Genomic DNA, 27,463 nt, shown 5'->3' with positions numbered 1-27,463 from the left:
CACCATTAACGGACATGCTATTAATTTTTATGATCATGTGACAGTGTGTAAAGTCATTTAGAAATCTGATAGGTGGGATAATTGTTAAAGTTCACTGATATCGAAACACCGCAAATACAGCAATAATATCGACACCGTTGCAATGTTTTATTGTATATCTCTATTTTCCTTTCAGGATCACGTCTTTCCAGTTTCTGATCAGAAATCCAATAGTGTAAATAGCCAGCAAAGTAGCAGTGTTAGCGGTAGTGTTAATAGCTTGCCTGGGGCTACGTCTGAAGTTGAAGACCAATCAATTGGAATTCGCAGGGTGAGTGATTAGTACCCCCTCACATGACCAGTCCCGCATTTCTTTTTGTTTTTATCAGCATAACTCAATCCTCTGGTATTTCATAGTGTGTTACACCCAGGTTTCTTGGTTACTCTAAGGGGTTCACTTTTAATGTTTGTAGTTCAGTCCCACTTTTCTCACCATATTTCCTTAGTTTTGCATGAAAATTATTTAATTTCTTTAACATACAGAAACTATTCACTTGATTCCTTCTCTCCTTCCCTAATGTCTGGTTCTTGATATATTGGAGAATATTGATTGGAATTCATAATTTTGATATATTCTTCAATCATATGCCTGATTTCAAATCTTCATTTCATTGTTTTGCAATATACCATATGCATGACCCCTAAAGGTCACACATCCTGGTACTTTCTGGGAGACAAATTCTCCATCAGTGAGAATTTCCCTATTTTGTATAGGATAATAGTACCCCCAGAAATTACCTACATGTGTGTGACCTTTAGGGATTATGCATAGTGTTTGTTGGTTAACTATTTCCTCACTGTTAATTTACATAAAGTAGTCTCATTTGCTTATTACAATTAAAGGAATAAAGTTCTCAAAACTTGTACGTTATATCAAATTCTGTCTGGGTCCTAAATTGAAATTGAATAATGTGAAATTGTGAGGGAAAATATTTTCCATTTTGTGTTTATGAGGACTGAAGTAGAGACTGTATGACTCCCTGTCAAATGAACCTTGGTAAAAGTTTAAATTCTGAGTCATGTTACAGTACTAAACGGCTTTTATTTTATGAGACAGAAATTGTAAATTGGGAGTCACTGACTTTTTCTGGGATTCTAAGGAGTCTCAGTGATTTTCTGGGGTTCTAGTGAGTCACAGTGACCTTTTCTGGGGTTCTGGGGAGTCACAGTGACTTTCACTTGGTTCCTAGGGAGTCACAGTGACTTTCACTGGGGTATTCAAGTCACAGAGACTTTTACTGAGGTTCTAGGGAGTCACAATGATTTTCATACAAGTCAGCGATTTGCTGTATTTTGCTTTTATATTTTATGCATTTATTTATATTTTTTATTGCCAAGTGTAAATAAAGTGATGTGCAGATTGTTGCCATGCATGCACTATCATCTATACGTTTTTTCAATAATGATGTAAATCTGGTGGTAATCGTCATTCTTTGAAGCACAAATCAACATGTAGTGTAAATGATTCAGTTGTACTCGGAAACGATCCAGGCTTAGTAGCAGACTCTTATCTATTATATTGCCACACACACTTCACTTCCTGATTTCTCTTCTTCTTTCCGTCTGCAGCTTTGCTGCACTCAGTTTTCTCCTTCTAGTCTAAGAGTACGCAAAAGATACTCATACCACTTTACCCGCTCTCCAATCGTAAATATCACTCTTTTTTTATATCTGCCTGCGATCTTTAAATTAATGCTAATCTCCATGTTGTTTAATTTACTGATTTTACTTGGTTTTGAATAATTAACTTGAAGCATGCTTGCTTTTGCTGCTACAGTTCACCGATGCTTTAATTTATTCCCGCTCTTGTTATTTCTCCATTTCTCATTTCATTACAGCCCCTCCCCCAAATATATTTCTTTCAGACAGTTCTCACCGTCTGTACTTCCTGTTGTCTATACTCAGCTTGGACGTGGACTTGAAACAAAAACAAAAAACATACATGGATGGTTTGTGATTTCAATTTATGGAATGTTAATCCACAGCATCCGTTCCATTTTATAATATCGCCGAAAGCTTATTGTTTTACCCCGGAACTGCAATGACACTAAATTCATTTCATGTTCTGCTCTCTCCACTGTATATTTCTATCTTTCATGCAGTATACGCACATAAATGAACGGAAATGGTCCGAGTTAAGCATGATTAGTCTCGTAAGTTTCACTCGGCTGTTGTATGTTGGCGGCATGCTATCTTTTAACTGTGTCTTATTGTAACTATTATTCTAATATTTAATGCTTGTATCAATCATGATAATATTTCTTTAATTTCTAATCGTATGTTATCGGTAAGCATGTCTAAGTTCTAAGGATAGCAAGTGTTCAATTCTGCTGTAGTGCGGTTCAACTGATTGTAAAAATGTTGTATGCATGTACGTCTTGTGCTCGCTGAGTTTGATGGCATCAATAGGTGACGCTTACTTCCCTGTTGGCGTCTGTAGATATCGTGTTCTGTCTTTCGCTTTGCATCGTCACTTTAGACTGGATCTACATCCAGTTACCGTTTGTTAAACATTGATAAGAACTGTAACTTGTTAGTAGTGGGAGTGGCTTTAGATCTTACAGGGATTTCGAGTCAAAATAGAATCCAAACTCAAGTTGGGTTCGAGAAAATATAAAACCAAAATGTTCTTCTGATTTTTTTTCTCCTTAAACTTATTGTTTCTTATCAAATAACATATTCTACAACTATAGTTACCAGTATACTACTCTTTGCCTCGTTGTTCTACGGATGGAACTTAGTTTTCGGTAGATCCGCATTTACTTGGAAAGTACTTTTTCCTCAGATCCGCATTTACTTGGAAAGTACTTTTTCCTCATCAGCGTTCACTCGAAAATTACTTAGTCCTTGTTCTACACAGTTCACATTTAATAATGCTGTTCTAAATAACGCCTGTTTACTAGGAAAAAGCCGGCTTCTTTATTATTTTTGCATTTCCTGGTAAGCAAACTAATGTTCAGTTTGGTGTCACATGTTTCAAGTGGCGAGTACAACTTCATTATTTAAAAATGATGCAATTTTTTTAAGCAGCACAAACCTGGATTCGAACCCAATGATTTCCAGATTGATGAGCTGTGGATGCAGGGTCACTCTACTAAATGAAATAAGAAGGTGATTTGTGATGCAATGCAACACTTAGTTTGCTATGATACACGCAAAAGGATTGTGTAACACATATACGCTGTGAAAACACTCAGTCCACGAAAAATTACCTATGACTCCAAATTCGTTGTCTGTTAATTAACGATAGCGGTCGCGTGTCAGTGACGTGTCATACCAATTCTTAGAGGACACAGTTAGAGATATTAATTTTAGTTCACTATTCATTGTACGATAACATTGTTAATTTAAACATATTGTTGTAGACATTATTTCTGACGTATTCAAACCCTTCAGTCATAATGCAGTGATATGGGCATGGATATATAGTGTTCACATTTAATAATATTACAGTATAAAGTAGCCACGGAAACTGATAGGGAGATATAAACTGTTCTGAGGGAACAGCCTCTTATAATACTATGTATGATAAATTGAAATTGAGATATTGGGAAATATGATACTACGAATATTTTTATTTCAGAATTTCTTTTCTGCACAAAACCTACTATAATATTTGTCTATTTTTTGTTCTGTCCATGGCTGTATTTCCGGTGGATATTCTTTTGATCGTAATGAAATTGTTCTGTTTAGAATTTGTTTTTGTTATTAAAAGGGATGAGGATTCCAGTGTTCTCCCCAGGATACTGTGACTGTACCACCAGGGGTTTTACCACAACACTGTTTTGACATCGTCACAGTCACTATCCTGACCACCATAGTGATTTATTTCTGTTTATTGTGTGCATGTTTTAATAAGTACGTTACTCATTACAATTTACGTTTGGAATGACTATTCAAATTAGTATGCAAATTGTTATCGCCATAGTGGTTTGAATTACTGGGGGAAAACCGACAGAGAGCGATTCAGATAACATTAGTATGGTATCATAGCAACCATTTTAATTTGACAAGATGACTAATATAAATATCCTGCTTATTTTTCAGAATTCCACCAATAGCATGACTAGCGACACAGAGCCAACAGAAATCAGTGCCCCCAACCATAGCCCCATACATGCCAACAATTTTGCCACAATACGTACGACGACGATAGTCAGTGCCCAGGCGCACGCACACAAGGATGAGAACGAACTGAGAGAGCAGATGACTGGCTACAAACGAATGAGGCGACAGCATCAGAAACAATTACAGCAGCTAGAAAATAAGGTTGCTGCCGAAATGGAGGAACACAAGCAAAAGCTTGATAAAGAATTTGAACAAGGGACGCACACCAGCGGAAAGGAATTAGAGAAGTTGTTACAGAGGCACCAATTAGAGCTGGACAGAAAGGTAAACATTTGCATATATTTACATAGATAATGATTCTCTGCTAGGGGTTGTTGTAAATCATTTCACAGATATCAGTTCCCATAAACTTGTTAATGGGCACAAAAAAGATTATTCATGGTTTAGCATGTTAAAACTATGAAAGAAAATTTATTTAAAATTTCTATTTACTGTATACTATCAGAGGTACATTACTTGGGGTTTGCGACGCGCAAAGTACTGTATGGTGACATCATGTCAAGATCCCATTCAAGTCTCATCGCGTAGATAGCGAGACTGATGCTACGACCTTCTGACATGAAATAGGCAATTTGTAATAATCAATAAAACATGTATTACCACATTCATAATGAAAAAATGTAATACATCGAAAATGTACAGAAAATATAGTTATCGTAATCTGTCATATCGTGAGCAGCTATTTTGATCCACCTGGACATCCCAGTATCCTAGTTACCTCGGGCATGCACATTTGCATTTTTCTGAGTTGAAACGCTTATGCAAGAGCGAGATTGAAATGGGATTTTGGTATCATGTCACCATAGTTGCAAACCCCAAGTAATGTACCTCTGATACTATTTATTTTAAATAATATTTGACATTGGTGAGTTTCTCTTGTTCGGGATGGGTAGAAATGTCTGCAACCACATATCTTTCGTAAAATATGCTTCTAGTTTGGTGAATATACAGTACCTTGAGCTGTACTGGCCATTAAATGGTCAATACAATAATGTACAATTTTTGACCCTAGAGGGAGGTATTCACTCATGATTTATTTTCAGTAACCTTGTTGATATCCCTGACAATGTCAAATATAACATTTTTTCCGCAGAACAAGGCGATCACCACAGAGGAGAAAAAAATGTACAAGGGAATATTACAGTTACAGGATGTGGAACTAAGAAACTTTCAAGCTCTTCAGAAAAAGGAATATAAACAAAATAAAGAACAAATAAAAAAAGTGAGTTATTGCTGTCAAGGACTTTGAAATATCTGCATGCCATTTAAGCATATTTGACAATGCACAAATTAACAGAAATATAATTTACTGTCAAATAGTTTATTTTAGTGGGAATTAATTTTCGCTGGAAAGACTTTTTGAGTTTTTTGTATGGAATTGATTTTCATTGATTTTTGACGAGTTGAATGTAAAATATAGAAAAAAAAAGATATATTCACTGGATGTTATTTTCACTGAATCATTCCTGCAACAAAAATAGCGAAAATTAATTCCAAGCAAAAATAAAGTATTTTACAATAATTTTGTAAATATACATCTTGAGTTAGCAAAATTACAGCTTAGCTAAATCTGGTAAAATAACACACTGGCTAAAGACTTATTTTACAGTATTCATTATGTATGCTGTGCAGTTATATTGACAGGAATAAGACAGAACCAATGATTTGATAATGTCTAGGCATCTTTAAAAAGTTCCCAAATAAAATATTAACTGCTATAAAATTATTACAGTAATTTTTCGGCAACAAATTCATAGAAAACAGCACAAAGGAGCTGTAAAATATTACTGAAATAATTTTTTGAACTTTTTTCAACCAAAAATTGCCATTTTACCATATTTTCTACCTTAACAGGAACTGGAAAGTATACCAAAAAGGGACCAGGATTTGAAATTGCGAGAACACAAGGAAACTTTACAGCAAAAGCAGCAAGAAGCAGAGAATAGCCTGTTGAAAAGCCACAAAGGTCACATTGATTTGGAAATCAGAAAATTCAAAAGGTGTCAGTTGCTGGCAAGACACTCACTAGAACAAGATCAATTGAGAGAGGTAGGTAGTGTCACCATGACAACAGGTACTATGTTAATGAGTAAATTTGCATTTATTTGTATAATCGCGAATTTATAACATAATGGCCTGCCTGAACATTGTATCATACTTTCTCAGCTTATTACTCATACTCTATGCACCCTCCTCACTCAAGGAACTAAGTTAATAGTGAAGTACAGTAATATACAAGACTGTGTTTTTTTCTGAAATTCAGTTATAATACTTTTAAAACATTCATGAAAGATGAAATTAAAAGCAATTCTAAATTGTTAATCTTATCTCATGATCTATAAACCAGGTCAACCCTTAAGGGCGGAGATACGTCACAGAACGTTCTATGTTGCTAAGACGCACCCCACTCGACCATTTATTTCTATGGGCTCTGCGCGAGCTGTTGTGGAACGTCGGTCAAAGAGCCGGTGAAAACAGCTAAAGTCATGAAAACAACACAAACTCAATTTTGAAGTAATCTTGAACAATTAAATTTATATATGTTGCACATGTAGGGTAATCTTGTTACACTGTTCAGGAGAATCTCAACAACTAGTCCAAAGTACATTTTCTTGAGAGTTTTCGGTCTTTGTTTTTATCGTGATGGTTGCCAGGCGGTGAAAATACATGGATGTCTGAATACATGAATACTGTGGTGTGGCTGTCAATCTTTGAACACTAACGGTCATTTGTATAGGGAACATAATCCATAAAATAATAACTACCATAGAAAATGCAAACCTGACATTGTGACTGTGTACACTAACAATAATGTTGTAGTCCAGACCTTCTTTGTTTATTGGTAATTCTAAAATTAGTATAATTAGGATCTACTGATATTGGCAAATATAACATCTCATGTGATTGTCACTTGAATTTGTATTTATCTCACACAGGAGCTTATGAAGAAACAAGCGATTACTAGCTACGACCACTCCATGTTGTTGTCACACCATGACTGTACGCAGAATCTTGAATACAAACATATGCGTCAGATACAGGACATGAGGATAGAACAGATGAAGAAACAACACATGACGGAACTCATGAATCAGAAGGAGTACACGAAACGTGTTGAGAGAGAACTATCGAAGAAACATGCCCTAGAAACCAAACAGCATCCGAAAAACCTACGAGTGAGTACGCTTATTATAAGTTCTGCAAAGTTATCATGATTAAGTGATTGATATTTTTGGCATTTTGTTTGCTCAGTGGAGAGGGCGCTGTTGGGCTTGTGGCTCTGGTGGTCTATTGAAAACCCGATATTATCTGGTTTATTTTCTATGATAACCATGCTATCGTCTTACTAAAGCGTCCAGGGATGGCATGCAAATTAATTTTCATGACAATGTTTTGATTTTTTATTTATTTTTTTTGGATAGACACCAAACTGACACCATTACATTGACTTATCGTTAACTTCAGCCGAGTCAAGCACACAGTTGAAATAATACTGTAAAAGCATTTATTTTGCAATCTTGATCTTCGTTTATATTTTTCAGTGATACAAAAGTAATTATAACTGTACTTATGACATTGTTCATGTTAATTTAATTTAATGGAGATCACCTGAAACTGAAACAGATGTATGGAAAATGCAAGTCTTCATAGTAGAATGACTAAATTAATTAAAATAAAATCTGGACAGAGTTTTGTGTGTCTCACACATGTATGTATTGGAGATCTACATTGACTGTCTTGGTATGCCAAGTATATTTTGTAAATTTAAGCCTTATTTCTTTGTCCCTGCAGCAAAAAGAGGCACTAATCAGGAAGCAGTTTCATGATGCGTGTAAAACGCAGTCAAAGCAGTACCAAGCATTGATAGAGCAGGAACTGAGGAGAACTCCTAGAGAACAACAGAAAATAGTAAAACACAACCTCAAAGAAGACAAGAGAAGAAAATTATCTCAGCTCGGAGAGCAGTATAACCAAACTATATCTGAAATGTTACAGTCGCAATCGGTGAGTCAAATGCAAGGTTAAAAAAATTCATTCATGACCTTGATCGTATTCAAATAGATACGGTTTCATCTTATCTGGAGTATATACTTGCAAAATAACTCTTGTACTTGCTCTATTATAAGTGTATCTCCTATAGAAAAGCATATAAACAAAAAAATTGAATTTGGTTTCTACTTATTCGTTCAAATATTACTTATTTTCGACCATAGAAACATTTGTATTCTACACTAACACATGTGTAAATATATCAAAAACCTTTCATGTCTGGTGTCAACATTTACTGTGAAATCTGTATTAAAAGCTGCGACTTCTATTAAAATGGTAAAATGCAACAGAGGGATGCGGCTTCTATTAGAGCATCTACACATATGAGAAATGAAAAATTTTTGGTTCTCAATTATTCAAAAAAAGTGTGTGCGTCTTCTATTAGAGATGCTGCTTCTAATACAGATTTTATGGTAGTAGTTGTTGAGGAAATTTCACTCCATTCATTCATGTTCTGGCAGACCACAGATGCCTTTGTTTGAGATATTTTTTTTTTTTTTGTTGGTTCCTAGTTAAAACTTGATGAATCACAGGAAACTGACGTTGAGAAATTGAAACAACAACTGGAAATTGAAATGGAACAGTTGAACGCATACCAAGTCAAAACAAAAATACAAATTGAGTGTCAGCACGAAAAGGAGAAGCGAGAATTACAAGAAAAAGTTTCTCTTCGAAGGGCTTTATTGGAGCAGAAGGTGAGAGAAATTCTTCTAGTGTATCCCATCATGCATTGTTACCCAGAATGCTGTACACCATTTCATGAAATAATGCTAAAAATTCAAGTTGATTACTAATACTTATTTTGCTGTGAATAGTCGCAATTTCAATTAATATGATGTTAGTGCACGAACATATTTTGTTTTGATATTTGAGTTTCATGAATCAGATGTTTTAAAGTGTTCGACTGGGATCGACGTCTTCCCCTTTAAACATTATCTGACACGTACAGAATAGTATAAACTGTTTAATTTCACAAGTAACAAATTTTGGCGTTCTGGCATTCACACTCTATTCAACACATTGTTTACTTTTTAGATGGAAGAAGCCAAACTGAAGTTCCAGAATGAAAAGTCAGAGCGGATACGCAGGTTACACGAACGTCAAGCAAAAGAGATTGAGACATTTGATGACGAAAGCATACAGCTGGGTTTTAGTGCAATGACGATAGCCGAGATGCAGCGCCAGTCAGTTGACCCCAATGGTGGTTTCGGAGACGCTGGACCAGGTGGCAGATCACTGTAAATCCATCCTCGTAGTCTTGAAATGCTTCTCACGTGTCACCCTTGGCAGTCTAAATTAATGCTGATCTTTTTTTTTTTAAATACTTTGCGAAAATCTGAGTGGATTTCTTTAGTAAACTCAGGAAATGCAAAGCTATTTTAACATGCAAGAAGCTCATAAGGGGAAGGGACACTTGTAAATACGTTGATTTCACAGTCAACCACATTTCCAGGAAACAGAACAGCCTCTAATGTCAATGTGTTTTTTTTTTTAATCTTTAAGTTTTGATAGAAATGATTGATTTTATTTTTGTGTGCATCTGGAAATCTTTAAACTGAATCTCGCTCACAGCTACAAAGCTTTTCAGCATCCATTACCTCACATACATTTATATGATATTTTTTTAAAAACAATCCCAAGTTTTGAAGCTGACCAAGACAGATAGGGTTGTTGCATCCCAATTAAATTGTAATCTTTATACTATTGTGCTATTATTGTTTTAAATTTTTTGCAGAGAAAGTCAAGCCTATTAACTGAAACATAATACTCCATGTGTCGTTGTCGTCCATGTGTCGTTGTCGTCATGAGAATTTCCTCAAAATAGGAATTCTGTCACTGCGCTGATCAAATAATTCAACCGTTTTGGTTTTATTTGAATGATCGTTTCCCTGTACAATTAACAAGAGTAATCAATATGGTTAATTATTCTGTGATCCGATCAGCCCGAAAATAAATATAGTGGAGTATTATAAAGTACAATGATATTAAAAATGTGATAACATTACAGATACTGGGCCTTGAAGTAGTGTCTCTTTTATTACCGGTGCACACAGGCCAATGAGACCTCTTTCCTTTGTACACTGTTTAAGAAATACAGAATCTGCTATCATGCTTTTTTTTTTTGACTCCCGTGTGAGAAGCACAAAGGGGAGTCTTTGCAGTTACCCTGTCTGTATGTATGTATGTATGTCACTTTTTTTGTTCCACCGTTATCTCAAGAACCACTAATCAAATTTTGGTGAAACTTGGTACATAGATGCTCTGGGATAATGTGCAGAGTTGATTAGGTTTTGGTAAAAATCTATGAATATTAATTACCTAATTTGCTTGATAATTAGCTGATTTTTAGCTGTTCCATGACTGTTCCACTGATATATGAAGAACCACTCATTGGATTTTGATGAAACTTGGCACATGGATGCTCTGATCTAATGCGCAGATTTCATTAGTTTTGGGTAAAAATCTGTTTATATTAATTACCTAATTTGCATAATGATTAATCAATTTTCGGCTTTTCCACTGATATCTCAAGTACTAATCATAACATTTCAATAAAACTTGGTACATAGATGTCATATGAGACTGCACAGACTTGATAGTTTTTAGGGTAATATCAGTACATATTAATTACCTAATTTGCATAATTAATTAATTTTCAGCTATTGATATTTCAAGTAGTAATGAACACATTTCAATGAAACATGGTACATAGTTACTTGAGGACTGTGCAGAGACCTAATTAGTTTTTGGAGAAATATTTGTGCATATTAATCACCTTATTAGCATAATTAGTTAATTTTCAGCCCTTCACCTGATATCTCAAGTACTAATCATTACATTTCAATGAGACTTGCGACATAGATCTTTTAGGACTATGCAGAGACATGATTAATTTTAGGATAAATTATTGTGCATATTAACTACTAATTTGCTTAATTAGTTAATTTGTCCTAAGAACCACTCATTGAATTTTAATGAAACTTTTAAAGAGTACTCATCACATTTCAATGAACCTACATGTGTAGAACTATACACCATATTAGTTTTGGTAAATATTTATGCTTCTTAATCACCTAATTAACATAATTAATTAATACTGATATCTCAAGTATTGATCATCACATTTGAATAAAACTTGGTACATAAATGCTCTAGGACAATAGACAGCCTGATTAATTTTGGGTTAAAATCTGTTCATATTAATTCTCTTAATTAGCACAATAATTAATAATTTTTTGGTTCTAATCACATTTCAATGAAACTTGGTACATTGATATTACATTACGCAGATCTTATTACTTTTACATTGCGCAGACCTTATTAGTTTTACACTTAAATGTGTTCATATTAGTTACCTTATTTGCATAATTAGTTTTCTGCATTTCCATCATTATCTCAAGTTTAAGTAATTTTGAATTAATTTTTAATGTGTCTCCAATACTCTCAGCACACGGGAGTTCTTTCTAAGCTTTCTTTGATTAATTTTTTTTTTTATAATTGCTGTTTACACTGTGGATCTTAATGTCTATTTTGCATAATAATACACTTATGTAATGTAATACTATTAAAATGTTGTATTTGACATGTATGAAACCCAAACTTTATGTAAATTACATGGTATGCTTCATTTTAAACCAAACAATTTTTCGAGGTCTTCCTTTTACTTTGACAACCCAATATGTTGATTGGGATGTTTGTCTATTTAATTTATTAAACTGCCATTGCTATTGTGATCCTCCCTCCCCATGATGTGAGGGGCTGGTTTACACACTCTTAGTGTATTTTGTAGAAAATTTTCATACATTTAATGTTTGATTTCCATACAAAGTTGTCTTAAAAAATTATCCTACTGTAATTGCATTAGAAACGCATCAGAACCGAACATGTACTATTCTCGGTGTCTCCATGTTCAACGTTGAAATATTTACCAAGTATTGCATCATGAGAAAACTAGAAGACATCAAACAGAAACCACAATTTTTATAATGTATTACATGTTATATATCATTAAGTATAATTCAATTCAGAGAATGGTAAGACATAAACACTACCCTGATATTTCCATTTTCGCATAACCTTTGCAGCAAATCGATGTGCATTTCATATTGTCGAACGGCAGTGTGAAAAGTCTCATAATTTGCTGCTGAATTAAACATGAATATTTTCATTTGAGATTCTTCGATTTAGAGTTGTGCTTATAATAGAGGAAATACAGTATTGAAAAATGGTAAGACAACTGTGACATTAAAAGATATTTGAATTGCCAAGACCAAGGTTTAGTAAATTATAGTATACAAAATACATGTTTCTAACCGAAACCAGACTTTCAGAAAATCTTTTTTTTTGTATTTAATCTCTATATCTGTCCATTTTACGCAAGGGACCTCCTGAATATAGAAATAATCTAGATGGCAAAACATGAATTTTGTTAAAAAGTAATAAACCTGTACAGAAATGATGTTTGATTTTTTGTTTTATGTTTGTGCTGTCACTAAAAGAAAGTGTTTATCCCAGAGCCATCTACATACTACTGGTATTAAGTTTCATTGAAATCTGATAAGTACATGGTTTTCGAGATATGTCCAACAGCTCAAACATTGTCTAATACAAATGTACCGGTATATGCAAATTAGATAATTACTATGACTGGAGTAATCAGTATTCAATTCTACCTATGCCCCAAGGTTCATTTAAATCGGGTATCAGTGGAGTTAAGACCAAGATTCAGACTTTCTGGGACAGCTTGGATAACTCTGTCAAGTTCGTCTCGGCAAAGGGTGGGAACGTGAATGTCAAGTGGGATTTATGAAGTCTTGCAACAAAGCACGTGGTTAAGTTCTGGTAGTCATTCTGATGTATATACACCCTGCAAACCGTTCTTTTCTCATTAAACTAACATACATACACACCAATACATGCACCATCACAAATAATAAAGCAGACAAAATGTTTCCAGTGTCACCAATAAAGCTGTATTTTTCACTTCAACAAGAGCATTACAATGATAAAGCAATAACCCTTTAAGAACCTCTGGAAATCAACATTTCATTACCCACAATAAGGCCCAGAAAATTCTAATTTTAGAACAAAAATATTCTCAAACTGATGCACAAAGCATTCGTTTTTACAACACTGCAATTATTAGATTTGTAAAAATGGTCTTTTTTATATATTTTTAGCAATTACTATGTTTTTACATTTACTGGTAAATAACCCATTTCCAGCAAGTTTCTTTTGGGCCTTTTACATTGCCAGGTGTGAAAACATCTTGTTCTGAAAAAAAAAAAAAAATGAAAACATATTTCAGAAAAATAATGGAAACCATTACCAATAAAACTCATTTTTAATTTTTCTAGAAATTGATAATTGTTTTCTGAATATAATTTTTCTATAATTTGCGTTATATATCTTGGACTTCCTCATTTTGGACCAATATTTTAGTTTAAACATTAACAAATGGTTACATCAGCTATGCTTTTGTTGGAGATTTCCCAGCAATACAAATTTCTAAACAAGATTGAATTCCATTTGATTGAAAATGTGGAGTACAGTAAACAGCACAGCAGAGTTTATTTTGACTGAATACATTAACCAAACTGCCCACACATTATTAGTGAGCATATTTTTGTCTAGTTTGGTGTTGAACATGAGATTCCAAAAATAAAAGCATAAATTGTAGCTTAATCTAACACGTTTACATCTTTAGTACATGTATATTTTGAGTCATCAGAATGAGACTGCAGTATAGTTCTCTCACAGCGTATTGTGGATCAGTTTCTTGACAAATTTCATAAAATGAAATTACGTCAGATATTCCAAATTCTCACTCGGATGACTTGCACATTTTGTGTAAATCAAATTTCCTAAAAGATAAAAACAGGTTAACACGTTTATATAAATCTTTTATGCTCTTAAATATTTATTACTAAACTCAAAGGGGCATCATTCTATGCATCTCACAAATGCCCCTTTCTGTTGGAGAGTGTATTTCACGAGTTGTATCCCGACTTGTCATATGACCAATGCCAAGTTTACAAAATAACTATTTTATCAAAGTTCTCTGAGAAAGCATGAAATACTATAAATGATCTGAGGTTTATCTGTTAGTGCTATTTATATGCAATTTGTAAACTGCCCCTTTACAGGCAAGCAAAGCGACAGTGTAAACACTGCCCTCTACAAATATGCAAAGTAACAATTTAAATGCTGCCCTCTATAGGTATGCAAAATAACAGGGTAAATGCTGCCCTCTACAAGCATGCAATTAGTAGTGTGTGCACACTGCCCTCTACAGGTAAGCAAAGTGACAGGGTTACGACAAAGCTACATGTTCATCAGTTTTCAGCAAAAGTGGAACTGCAGTTCAGCATGTTTAAAGAGAGAAAACATTACACTTAGTGCAATACAACTTGTTTTGATTTAGATGTCCCCACAATTACAGTACATGAAAACTATGGTCCTTAGTACAAATCCTAAAATACTCAACAGACTTTTTGATGCAAGAGAGCGGGAATGGTGTCAACAAACTATTTTCAAGTTGTATCTAGTAATCTAACATTCACTTCCTGTATTAAAAAATACAAACAAAAATGTCCTACAATTCTATGAAGCAGTCCCAGGGATTGATAGATACCCCTTTAAAAAAAGGCTTTAGGTCTTTACATGAGTAAAAATATAACAATTCTCAAATATTGTTGATGCTATAAGAGTATGCTGCAATAAAATAGACCTTATACATGACCCAATAAAGGTCACACATCGTTAATTAGAATTTCTAATATTAATCCTCTATCTTTGCAATGTTATTGCAGACGTAAACAAGATTCATATGAACAACTTACAACTTCCCTTGTATAGATAGCCACAACAATTTTGCAATAATAAAACAGGCTAATTTGCCATACTGTACCTGGACAAAAAATTAATTAGTCAAAAAGCAAGTGGCGCCAGGAGAAGCGAGATTGTTACAACATGTAGCAAATTGTTTTCGTAATTTTGAATATTTGATAGCCCCAATAAGAAGGTCCCTTGCTATATTACAATTTTACAGAGTACTTTCCTAGGATGTTTGCCAGTTCCCGTATTAATCTTGTTTGCACCTGCTGTAAACCATTTTTGAACAACAGCATTTCATTGCATTTATTGTAACGTACCCCCAAAAGTACCAGGATGTGTGACCTTTTAAAGGTCATGCATAAGCAAATTACTGGGAGTGCAATTTATTTATTTGTACAAATTACACAACCTTGAAAGCACCAGAATGACATTGGTGCATAAAATACTGATAAATTCAACATTAAATGCCCTTGCATATTTACCAACTGGCAAGTAAAATGAGCAAAATGGCAAAGGACAATTTGTATCAAGCAGACCAAAATACCATGTTGCTAAAAAAAAATTCAATTTCATTTTAAGTTTAAATTTCAGTTTCCAAAACTGAACCAAAATAAATGATTACCGGTTACAAACAATAGCCAGTCAGTTATAAATTTATTTTCTTACTTTCAGAGACTATATTTGTGTATAAGTGATAACATTTATTTCAGGAGACCAATTAATAATAATAGGTTACTCAGAAAAAATACATGTTAGTGCATTTCACCAAATGTTGCACGATATCCTGGAAAATGAATATTGTATTAGCTATATTAGGTACACACATCAATAACTTGGGTGTGTTCATGTCAGAATTGCGTTTTATGACATATTCTTTTTTCATATTTGTATGCTTTTCAATCATTTGATTCACACAAAATAAGAATGATTTTTGATAAAAATTGTTGATGTAAATGATAACCACAAGATGAAAAAGACATTCATTTACATGGTTCTGTTAGAAACATTCAAAGGTTGATGGTGAAATGAATCCCATTTTCTGCTTAGAGATGTGCCTAACAGAGCAAAGACAACAGAGTATATTTATTTTAATTTCAACTTCACCAAACCTATTTTCATTGTGATCCATGAAACTAGAGTGAATTTTAGACACTTTTCTTTTTTTTAATAGCAAATAAAATCTGCATACTTTGGAATATTACCGAAATGTTATATTTAAAAACTGACTTTGATATCACTGATAAATAACATCACGTTTATATGCACGTGTATAAAAAATATACACACTTGAGTAGTATTCCCCCTTGAAAATGGCAAAAATAATATTAATCTATTTTTGAAAGGCAATTAATTTATCGAGATAACAAAATGGATTCTTCCGCTGTCAACATGCAACCACAGAATTCACATCCTAAATGTTAGAATCTAATAACGTGACACAGAAACATGCGTACAGTTTTGATATTATAAATATAGAAATCAAGGGTTATTGATTAGACATTCAGAGCACCTTGATCAAATTACAAGCAGATAATTTCTCTATTTTATACTACTGTAATTTAGTATGAGGTTGTCCAGCATAGATGCTAGCTACTAAACTAACATCTGATCAATTTCACTTACACTGACATTGACAAAAAGTAATACTAAATTTCAAAAAAAAAAGTATCTCATGAAATGCGTTTGCTCTTCTTTGAAGAAAATCTCTTACAGAAAAAAGTGCCAATAAACTATAAATTGTATTTGTTGTATGTTGGATTATTAAAATATGACTACTAAGATCACGCCTATGTCATTTACGTAAGTGCTGCTAATAGACCAAATACAGTAATTTCATTAGTTTGTATGTTTTTTAGTCTTTTGCTTGATCAGTCTGCATCTATGGTTCAAACACACACAAGTATACATTTGGTAAGTGAATCAGGATGCACAACCACATATTAAAGTACGATGAACAGACACCTTCTTAAATAAGCACATACCTAAGAAGCAATTTATATCTTCTTCGGTAAACTTAACAAATAAAAATTTACATAATATACAACTTTTTTTTTTCATGGTGAAATAGGCCTTATGTCTGACCTAAAGGTCACACATCCTGGTACTTTCAGACCTAAAGATCACACATCTTAAAACTTACTTTATAAGAGTAATAATTTAATTTAAATTTAATTTTTTATTTTAACCTGAAGAAAAACTGGATGTATGAGGGGAGGGGGTAAAAATGAAAAATTCTCATCGACAGTGAATATGTGCCCCCCAGAAAGTACCAGGATGTGCAACCTTTTAAAGGTCACGCATAAGGCAACATTGATGAATTATTACAACTTTCTAATAAGTAGCATATTTAGTACTTAAAAAAATACAAGAAAAAGAATACAATTATCAACTAACATCTCCATTATATACAGCCCTGATATCCAAATGTCAAAAAATGTGAAAAATAGAACCAGTGGACAGTCTGTTTTATAAACATGACTTTAAATCACTGGTTTCAAGTACATAAAAGGACAGTCAAATGAAATCACCACAAATTGTCACTAAATTAAACAAGCTATTCTGTATAACTAACTAACCGTGGCACGCTAATTTAACCCGTTGAACGCCAGAATTTATTTCACCGAAACTCTGATGAAACATTTTGTTGATTTTTAGGTATTTTTTGGTAATCTTGTTGATAGTCTTAGACCAAATAGACGTAATTTCCTACTGTCTACAGGTATTAATCAAAATTTTGGAAACAAATATGGAAAGAAAAAGAAAAAGATGCAGGTTTTAATTTAAGACGATGACAAAAGTTAACATTGGCGCTTAAAAGGTTAAAAGACAAATTGAAAAACTTTTCTAAATGTACGTGAAATACACTTGTATCTTTCCCTGAAGGACACTTCAAATACAATCTTCTGTCTATAGTAAGTTTTAGTGAATACAGTAGTGAGTTTCTTGCCACTTTAATACAAATTAATAATTATTTTATTTCACTTATCCGTTATGTTTAGTCTGATTTATCATGCAAAGTGAAATCCATCGTTTCATTACCATGTTTTTAAATCATGAAAAATAAGAAAAAAAGATATATTGCAATAGTCACAAAGTTATTTCAAAATACTATTATTCTAGTATATATACTAAAAGACTTTATACCTTTTTTATGGTAAATATTATGAATTTAGTAAATTTTAGAAGAAAAAAAAATCAAAAACATTGTCCTCTTGACTTGCTTGACTTAGGCTATTTAGCCCCAGCAGCGATTGGTTGATCGTGTTCCATTTCAGCAAGTTTTTTTAATTGTTCTGCCTGTAGCTGATCAAAACAGGTGCAGCACACACGCACTGGGTCGAAGAGTTGTTCCTTTGGAATAGGTGTTTTGTAATCTGAACATTTGGCACAGAAAATGTGGCCACAGTTCCTGAAAAATGAATATGAATAAATGCATTAGTCTACAGATTGCACATGTGGTGATAGGTAGAGACATGAAGGTCTGTTTCCAACTTTCAATTCCTCATTCTCAGAGGAAAGTAGCACTTTACAAAAACAAATCAAAGAAAGCTTAGAAAGAACTCCCATGTGCTGAGAGTATTGGAGACACATTAAATATAATTCGAAATTACTTAGCTGAAAACTAATTATGCAAATCAGAAAATTAATATGACCAGATTTGAGTGTAAAACTAATGAGGTCTGCGCAATGTAACAGAAAATCTATGTCTCCAAGTTTAATTGAAATGTGATTAGAACCAAAAAATTATGAATTATTATGCTTATTAGGGAATTAATATGAACAGATTTTTACCCCAAACTAATTAGGTTTGTACATTGTCCTAGAGCATCTTTGTACTAAGTTTCATTGAAATGGAATAATTAGCACCGTGAAAACTCCAAAATTTCGACCCCTCTAAAAATTTGACCGCCTATTTATTTGCCGGGTTTCGGTGTTTTATTTACCTCCAAATTTTCGACTCCACTAAAAATTGCCGACTCATTCTTATTCGAAAATTGCGACCAGTTTTAGTTTTCCCCCAAACGAAAAAAAAAACGATGTGAGCGTTCAAACGGGACCTTCCTCAAAGGCATGAATCCGGGTTTCTGATTGACTGAGAGATTTTTATTTTATTGGTAACGAAAATATATTCTAAATAAACGAAGTTTCAAATAAAAACGAACACAAAAATCTCGGCATGCTGCGTTTCTGAATTGTTGATTATTACTGTACTCAGTAGTGATTATAATAATGTACACAAAATAAATTTGTTGAATGGTTATGAAATACAAATAAAAGTCAACTTAGTTTCATCGTAAGCGAATGATTCCGGTCTCGTATAAACGTTTGATGCTGTAGGATATCCGCCATGTTCTCTTAGGTCAAATAGGTCAAATCGCTAATTAACCAATCAAAAAGCTGGATGATGCGAAAACGGCATGATTTTTTTTAAATAAAAAAATTAGTTGTTTTTAAAAAATAAACTGGTCATCTGAAGAATAATTTAACATTGTTCACAGTGATAACAGCTCATTCTCGAAAGGAAGCTTACCCGCTCACGCTAGTCACGATAAAAATCATACACGTGTACTCTTGAATAGACAGACGTCAATGACTACGGTAAAACTTAGACTCTATTTTAGCCGGCAGGATTGATTGAAATGTCCGAAAAATGACGCCAAAATACACCTTAAAAGTCCCATTTTATTTTCTTAAATCCCATTATATTTTTTAATCCAAGGGCGAATTTACGGCAGAATTTGGTCCCTCAAATCACCGGTACGGTGCTCAAATAAGGGACACGTGAGCTTTGATTCTAACCGGATACATTGCACTGGGTCGGGGAGATCGTTTGCTAAACTTCCATGCATCTTTTGTCCAATGGGTACCTGTACTTCAAACATTCGCAAGTTTTCCTAGGTAGTGCGAGACAGCTTTGTCTTTTGACCTATTAGTTTTGTGCTGACCTCTTCTCCGCGTCTTGATGTTTTGTTTTGCTTGTCATAATACTCACTGATTGATGACTTTGTTTAGATTTTGAGTTACAACTCGGCCACGACCTTTGCTTTTACCGTGAAACATGAGGAAGTTTACGTCAATTGACGGACATTGCATTTTTTAAAAACTAATGAAGCACACTGTCTATCATCCCCATTTTTTTTTGCTGATTTCTATTCTGAAAAATTCGACCGTCCGAAAATGCACCTTAATTTTGACTCTAAAAACACGTCACATTTCTAACACAAATTATTTAAAACCAGTCGAAATTTTGGAGTTTTTACGGTACTTTAGATATCAGTGTGAAAGATTAAAATTGGTTAATTATGCAAATTAGGTAATTAATATGTACAGATTTTAACCCACAATTATTCAGGTCTGTCTATTGTCCTACAGCATCCATGTACATTCATTGATATGTGATGTATAGTACCTGAGATATCAGTGTGAAAGTTGGTTAATTATGCAAATTAGGTGATTAATATGCACAAATATTTACCGGAAACTAATTGGGTCTGCATAATTCTAGATTCATTGAAATATGATGATTAGTACTTTAGATATCAGTAGAAAAGCTGAAAATTAATTATGCAAATTAGGTAATTAATATGCACAATTATTTACCCTAAAACTAATCAGGTCTCTGCATAGTCCTAAAGGATCTATGTACCAAGTTTCATTGAAATGCGATGATTAGTACTTGAGATACCCGTGGAAAAGCTGAAAATTAACTAATTATGCAAATTAGGTGATTAATATGCACAAATATTTATCGAAAACAATCAATCTCTGCATAGTCCTTGAGTATGTAAGTACCAAGTTTCATTGAAATGTAATGCTAACTACTTATATCAAATGCTGAAAATTAATTAATTATGCAAATTAGGTAATTAATATGTACTGATATTACCATAAAAACTATCAGGTCTGTGCAGTGTCGTATGACATCTATGTACCAAGTTTCATTGAAATGTGATGATTAGTACTTGAGATATCAGTGGAAAAACCGAAAATTGACTAATCATTATGCAAATTAGGTAATTAGTATCCACGGATTATTACCAAAAACTAATCAAAACCTAGCATTAGTTCAGAGCATCTATGTACCAAGTTTCATCAAAATCCAATGAGTGGTTGTTTAGATATCAGTGGAACAGTCATGGAACCACTAAAAAATAGCTAATTATCATGCAAATTAGGTAATTAATATGCACGGATTTTTACCAAAAATTAATCAAATCTGCGCATATGTTCAGAGCATCTATGTACCAAGTTTCATCAAAATCCAATGAGTGGTTCTTTAGATATCAGTGGAACAGTCATAGAACAGCTAAAAATTAGCTAATTATCATGCAAATTAGGTAATTAACGAGCATGGATTTTTACCAAAACCTAATCAAATCTGCGCATTGGCCCAGAGCATCTATGCACCAAGTTTCATCAAAAACCGATGTATGGTTCTTGAGATAGCAGTGGAACAGTCGGACACACATACACACATACACACACACATACACACATACACACATACACACATACACACATACAGACACACTAACTGCAAAGACTCCCATTTTGTGCTTCGCACATGGGAGTCAAAAACACTATTGCATTATTGCATACTCACTACTATGAATTTCCAGGGGGCAATTCTCTTACAACGTGACATTCAAAACGTATCTATAAGTAGTTCATATATAGTAGTGTTCTTCAGTTTAAAAGACCTATAGAAAGGACTGTATGGCTCACGTTTATGCACAGTCACATTGAACACAAAATAAGACTTTTATAGTTGAGAAACGATGACAAGCCATGTTTTGGCCGTGTATCAAAAAAACGGGCTTTTAACACCAAAGCTATGCAAAATTAGGATATCAACACATAAATGCCACAGTGACATAATAGACATTCTGAAATACCTCCCACTTGCGTAATACGAACAAGTGTGTTAAAGATAGAAGAGGAGTGATTGGTCGACTTACACACATCCTAAATGCCTCACCCAATCATCTGTGGTGTATGTAGCCTTACTTACCTGCAGTGGTGCTTCCGTTGAAGCATATAGAACAATGCATCACAGTTAAAGCATCGATTAGCAGCATGATCGGGAACCCATAAAGTCACTTGAGTATCACGTTCTTCCACTTTTTCCCATGATAAATCAGACATGAGTGAGCTGCAGTTAGACTGCGGCGGGTGCTCACCACTTACAACAGAGTCAGGTAATGAAATCTAGAGAGTGAAATACAAAACAGAAAATTCTTCACACTCTTCCCATAATACGCTTATTACTTTTCCTCTAACTTGTGTTCCACCATTCTACTCTTTGCCCTGCCGGTGTCCTCTGTGTTGAACTGAGAATAAAGGAAATTGAGTATTAAAGTGGCATACCCATTTTGTATTATATGCAGAACACCTCCCACTGATTATTGTTATTACCATGAATAATGATAAAATTAGTTGCTATGGCGACAAATCTTGAGATTACTCTAAACACATTAGTTATTCACTGGATTTATAATTTTGTTATTTTTGCTGATAAGTAAAATTCACTGATTTAATTTATGAGAATATATAGAATAACAATAATATTCATTGTTTCCCTGCCAAGTTTGTGAAATTAAAACCCAGTGTAGTGTAGAAACATCAAAATAGTGAAATGAAATGTCAGTAAAAATAACTGCTTTTAAAGTATTTTAAACAAGCAGCCTATCGGCTGAGATAGCTCCGCTGTTAGCAATGCACATTTCAATTAAAGAACTGAAGACATCATTAGAAAATGAACAATATGTATAGTATCAAAGCAATCGGACTTACAGTTTTTAACAAGAAGTCGAAAATATCACTTTTTACCAAAAATGACAAAAATATTCACCAAAATTAGAGAATTGAAGATATCATCATGAAATGAACAAATCTGAGAGAGGTCTACCCAAGGTACATATACACCAAGTATCAAAGCATTCAGGCTTGTAGTTTTCAAGAAGAAGTCGAAAAAGTAAAACATTGACACGGACGACGACGGACAATCACTCATATGATAAGCTCCGCTCGACAAAGTCGACAGCGGAGCTAAAAAAGACTTAGTTGGATAAAATTTCTTATGAACCATACAAAAACCAACACCCTTAATAATGCTTACATGGGGTCAGTGAGAGGTTTTCTACAGATCATCCAAAGTGGGAATACAACTTTCACTTGGGATCAGAATTTCATGAATTTTTTTTTATTCGTTGTGAACGGCTGTATTAAATTCTTGAGCTACTCAAACTAGTTCTTGAATTATGCACCGAAATTGTATGTACCGGTACTTTGTCAATTTTTCAATCTAAAATGGCTGTCAATTAGGGTTTACAGTTAGGGAGAAATCACAAAGTCACTCTTACAATGAACTCAAGTTTGGGCACCCCAGATGTTCATTTGTTTGTCATTTAACAGAGCATTTCACTCAACGAAATACCAAGAATTTGTAGTGCTCTCAAAATTGTCACCTTTTTTACTAGGTAGCCGCGGAGATCCTTTTTTTTAAAAGCAAAACAGTGACAGTGATAGGTTAGTATTAAATGTATATAAACCAATCAGTTTTCTTTCAGACACACTGCAGTGTAAGTGTGCACTCGACGATGAATGCACAAAGCATAGCAAGCTAAATATGTATCAAGGCTTTTAACTACTTTGTTAATATTTACATTATTATGAATCACTAGATCAAGACTTAGTTGGGTAAAAGTATTCCAAGTAGCAAGAATAGCTGCACATTTCACGCAACATTCAAGAACAGAGGAACACATGCATTAGAGATTTAAACTAGGGATGATGGGAACAGTATCATCATAACTTAACGTTTTCACTCGCATTGCTCTATTCAGTTCTCAAAAAATGCACTAAGGCAACATATTTAGTGTTTTATCGTCTTATCTGATTTCTTGTATATAGCTTGCATGATTACCGAAATGTCATGAGTCCCAGTATAGCACAGTAATGTAAAGTTATGATGACAGTGTCCCTCAAGGAAGTATCACAAATAAGTACATATCACACTTGGTTTTAACATGCAATCTTAAGAAATTCAAAAACTCAGTCTCCAAATTATTTCAACTTTGAAATAGTGGTTACCATATTAGTTCTATTATAATTGCATCTCCAATAGAAGCTCATGTGAAGCAATGATGACATTTGTTGTATACTAAATCATTGACTAATTATGACCATAGAAACACTTCTGTAGTTTATGTAAGCAAATGCACTACTAAAAGAGCAAATATGGTACATCGCAAACTGTAAAATACTTTATTTACGCTTGGAATTAATTTTCGCTGAAGGAAAGATTAATTTCGGCTAAAATAAAGTTTTCTACAGTAGTAGCAAATTTGGCTCAAAAAATGAATTATTTTAATTTAGTGAAAATACAAATAATCTATAAAAACAGAATATAGGCTAGCTAAATTAGCGAGATTACAGGCTAGCTAAATTGGCTAATTTGGTGAGAATACAGGCTAGCTAAATTAGCAAGATTACAGGCTAGCTAAATTAGAGAGAATACAGGCTAGCTAAATTAGAAAGATTACAGGCTAGCTAAATTGGCTAAATTAGGGAGAATACAGGCTAGCTAAATTAGAAAGATTACAGGCTAGCTAAATTGGCTAAATTAGGGAGAATACAGGCTAGCTAATTTAGTGAGAATACAGGCTAGCTAAATTAGAGAGAATACAGGCTAGCTAAATTAGAAAGATTACAGGCTAGCTAAATTGGCTAAATTAGGGAGAATACAGGCTAGCTAAATTAGAAAAATTACAGGCTAGCTAAATTGGCTAAATTAGGGAGAATACAGGCTAGCTAAATTAGTGAGAATACAGGCTAGCTAAATTAGTGAGAATACAGGCTAGCTAAATTAGAGAGAATACAGGCTAGCTAAATTAGAGAGAATACAGGCTAGCTAAATTAGTGAGAATACAGGCTGGCTTAAATAGTGAGAATACAGGCTAGCTAAATACGCAAGATTACAGGCTAGCTAAATTAGAATACAGGCTAGCTAAATTAGAATACAGGCAGACTAAATTAGAGAGAATACAGGCTAGCTAAATTAGAGAGAATACAGGCTAGCTAAATTATAAAGATTACAGGCTAGTTAATTGGCTAAATTAGTGAGAATACAGGCGAGCTAAATTAGCTTAATTAGTGAGAATACAGGCTAGCTAAATTAGAGAGAATACAGGCTAGCTAAATTGGCTAAATTAGTGAGAATACAGGCTAGCTAAATTAGTGAGAATACAGGCTAGCAAAATAGAGAGAATACAGGCTAGCTAAATTAGTGAGAATACAGGCTAGCTAAATTGGCAAGATTACGGGCTAGCTAAATTAGCTAAATGAATAAGTATACAGACTAGCTAAATTAGTGAGAATACTGGCTAGCTAAATTATAAAGATTACAGGCTAGTTAAATTGGCTAAATTAGTGAGAATACAGGCTAGCTAAATTAGCTAAATTAGTGAGAATACAGGCTAGCTAAATTAGAGAGAATACAGGCTAGCTAAATTAGAGAGAATACAGGCTAGCTAAATTAGTGAGAATACAGGCTAGCTAAATTAGTGAGAATACAGGCTAGCTAAATTGGCAAGATTACGGGCTAGCTAAATTAGCTAAATGAATAAGTATACAGACTAGCTAAATTAGTGAAAATACTGGCTAGCTAAATTAGAAAAATTACAGGCTAGCTAAATTAAAAAATTTACAGGCCAGCTAAATTGTCTAAATTAGTGAGAATACATGCTAGCTAAATTAGCTTAATTAGTGAGAATACAGGCTAGCTAAATTAGAGAGAATACAGGCTAGCTAAATTAGAAAAATTACAGGCTAGCTAAATTAAAAAAATTACAGGCCAGCTAAATTGTCTAAATTAGTGAGAATACATGCTAGCTAAATTAGCTTAATTAGTGAGAATACAGGCTAGCTAAATTAGAGAGAATACAGGCTAGCTAAATTAGAAAGATTACAGGCTAGCTAAACTGGCTAAATTAGTGAGAATACAGGCTAGCTAAATTAGAGAGAATACAGGCTAGCTAAATTAGAGAGAATACAGGCTAGCTAAATTAGAGAGAATACAGGCTAGCTAAATTAGAGAGAATACAGGCTAGCTAAATTAGAGAGAATACAGGCTAGCTAAATTAGAAAGATTACAGGCTAGCTAAATTAGAGAGAATACAGGCTAGGTAAATTGGCTAAATTAGTGAGAATACAGGCTAGCTAAATTAGAGAGAATACAGGCTAGCTAAATTGAAAAGATTACAGGCTAGCTAAATTAGAAAGATTACAGACTAGCTAAATTGGCAAAATTAGTGAGAATACAGGCTAGCTAAATTAGAGAGAATACAGGCTAGCTAAATTAGAAAGAATACAGGCTAGCTAAATTAGTGAGAATACAGGCTAGCTAAATTGGCTAAATTAGTGAGAATACAGGCTAGCTAATTAGATAGAATACAGGCTAGCTAAATTAGAGAGAATACAGGCTAGCTAAATTAGAAAGAATACAGGCTAGCTAAATTAGTGAGAATACAGGCTAGCTAAATTAGCTAAATTAGTGAGAATACATGCTAGCTAAATTAGAGAGAATACAGGCTAGCTAAATTAGAGAGAATACAGGCTAGCTAAATTGGCTAAATTAGTGAGAATACAGGCTAGCTAAATTAGTGAGAATACAGGCTAGCTAAATTAGTGAGAATACAGGCTAGCTAAATTGGCTAAATTAGTAAGAATACAGGCTAGCTAAATTAGAATGATTACAGGCTAGCTAAATTAGAGAGAATACAGGCTAGCTAAATTGGCTAAATTAGTGAGAATACAGGCTAGCTAAATTAGTGAGAATACAGGCTAGCTAAATTAGTGAGAATACAGGCTAGCTAAATTGGCTAAATTAGTGAGAATACAGGCTAGCTAAATTAGAATGATTACAGGCTAGCTAAATTAGAGAGAATACAGGCTAGCTAAATTGGCTAAATTAGTGAGAATACAGGCTAGCTAAATTAGAGAGAATACAGGATAGCTAAATTCGTGAGAATACAGGCTAGCTAAATTAGAAAGAATACAGGCTAGCTAAATTAGAAAGAATACAGGCTAGCTAAATTAGTGAGAATACAGGCTAGCTAAATTAGAGAGAATACAGGCTAGCTAAATTAGAGAGAATACAGGCTAGCTAAATTAGTGAGAATACAGGCTAGCTAAATTGGCTAAATTAGTGAGAATACAGGCTAGCTAAATTAGAGAGAATACAGGATAGCTAAATTCGTGAGAATACAGGCTAGCTAAATTAGAAAGAATACAGGCTAGCTAAATTAGAAAGAATACAGGCTAGCTAAATTAGTGAGAATACAGGCTAGCTAAATTAGTGAGAATACAGGCTAGCTAAATTAGTGAGAATACAGGCTAGCTAAATTAG

The 27,463-nt window shown here is 33.7% G+C and overlaps 2 protein-coding genes across 3 annotated transcripts in view; one reads left to right on the top strand and one right to left on the bottom strand.

The window, feature by feature from the left end:
- Positions 1 to 12,676, top strand: part of LOC100371895 (serine/threonine-protein kinase TAO1-like) — a 38,090-nt gene extending 25,414 nt beyond the window's left edge. The window contains exons 11-19 of one of the 2 annotated variants that reach the window (XM_006824268.3): positions 176 to 310; positions 2,142 to 2,192; positions 4,087 to 4,431; positions 5,261 to 5,389; positions 6,022 to 6,216; positions 7,104 to 7,343; positions 7,960 to 8,172; positions 8,730 to 8,912; positions 9,253 to 12,676. In XM_006824268.3, coding sequence (XP_006824331.1) covers positions 176 to 310; positions 2,142 to 2,192; positions 4,087 to 4,431; positions 5,261 to 5,389; positions 6,022 to 6,216; positions 7,104 to 7,343; positions 7,960 to 8,172; positions 8,730 to 8,912; positions 9,253 to 9,459 — 1,698 coding nt within the window. In that variant the 3' untranslated portion in view covers positions 9,460 to 12,676. The remainder of the gene's footprint in view (positions 1 to 175; positions 311 to 2,141; positions 2,193 to 4,086; positions 4,432 to 5,260; positions 5,390 to 6,021; positions 6,217 to 7,103; positions 7,344 to 7,959; positions 8,173 to 8,729; positions 8,913 to 9,252) is intronic. The other variant, XM_085491082.1, reaches the window with a different exon arrangement.
- A 491-nt stretch (positions 12,677 to 13,167) lies between these two features.
- LOC100371745 (phosphatidylinositol-3,5-bisphosphate 3-phosphatase MTMR4-like) overlaps positions 13,168 to 27,463 on the bottom strand; it is a 45,584-nt gene continuing 31,288 nt past the window's right edge. Inside the window, exons 15-16 of the mRNA XM_085491081.1 lie at positions 22,067 to 22,263; positions 13,168 to 18,463 (exon numbers count right to left, since the gene is read on the bottom strand). Of these exons, the coding sequence (XP_085347207.1) occupies positions 18,286 to 18,463; positions 22,067 to 22,263 (375 nt within the window). The 3' untranslated portion in view covers positions 13,168 to 18,285. The remainder of the gene's footprint in view (positions 18,464 to 22,066; positions 22,264 to 27,463) is intronic.

Source organism: Saccoglossus kowalevskii, chromosome 16, assembly GCF_978046115.1.
Source record: "Saccoglossus kowalevskii chromosome 16, keSacKowa6.1, whole genome shotgun sequence".
In the NCBI taxonomy this organism is placed as follows: Eukaryota; Metazoa; Hemichordata; class Enteropneusta; family Harrimaniidae; genus Saccoglossus; species Saccoglossus kowalevskii.
Note: the sequence above shows the minus strand (reverse complement) of the source record. Positions and strands in the feature narration are given on the sequence as shown.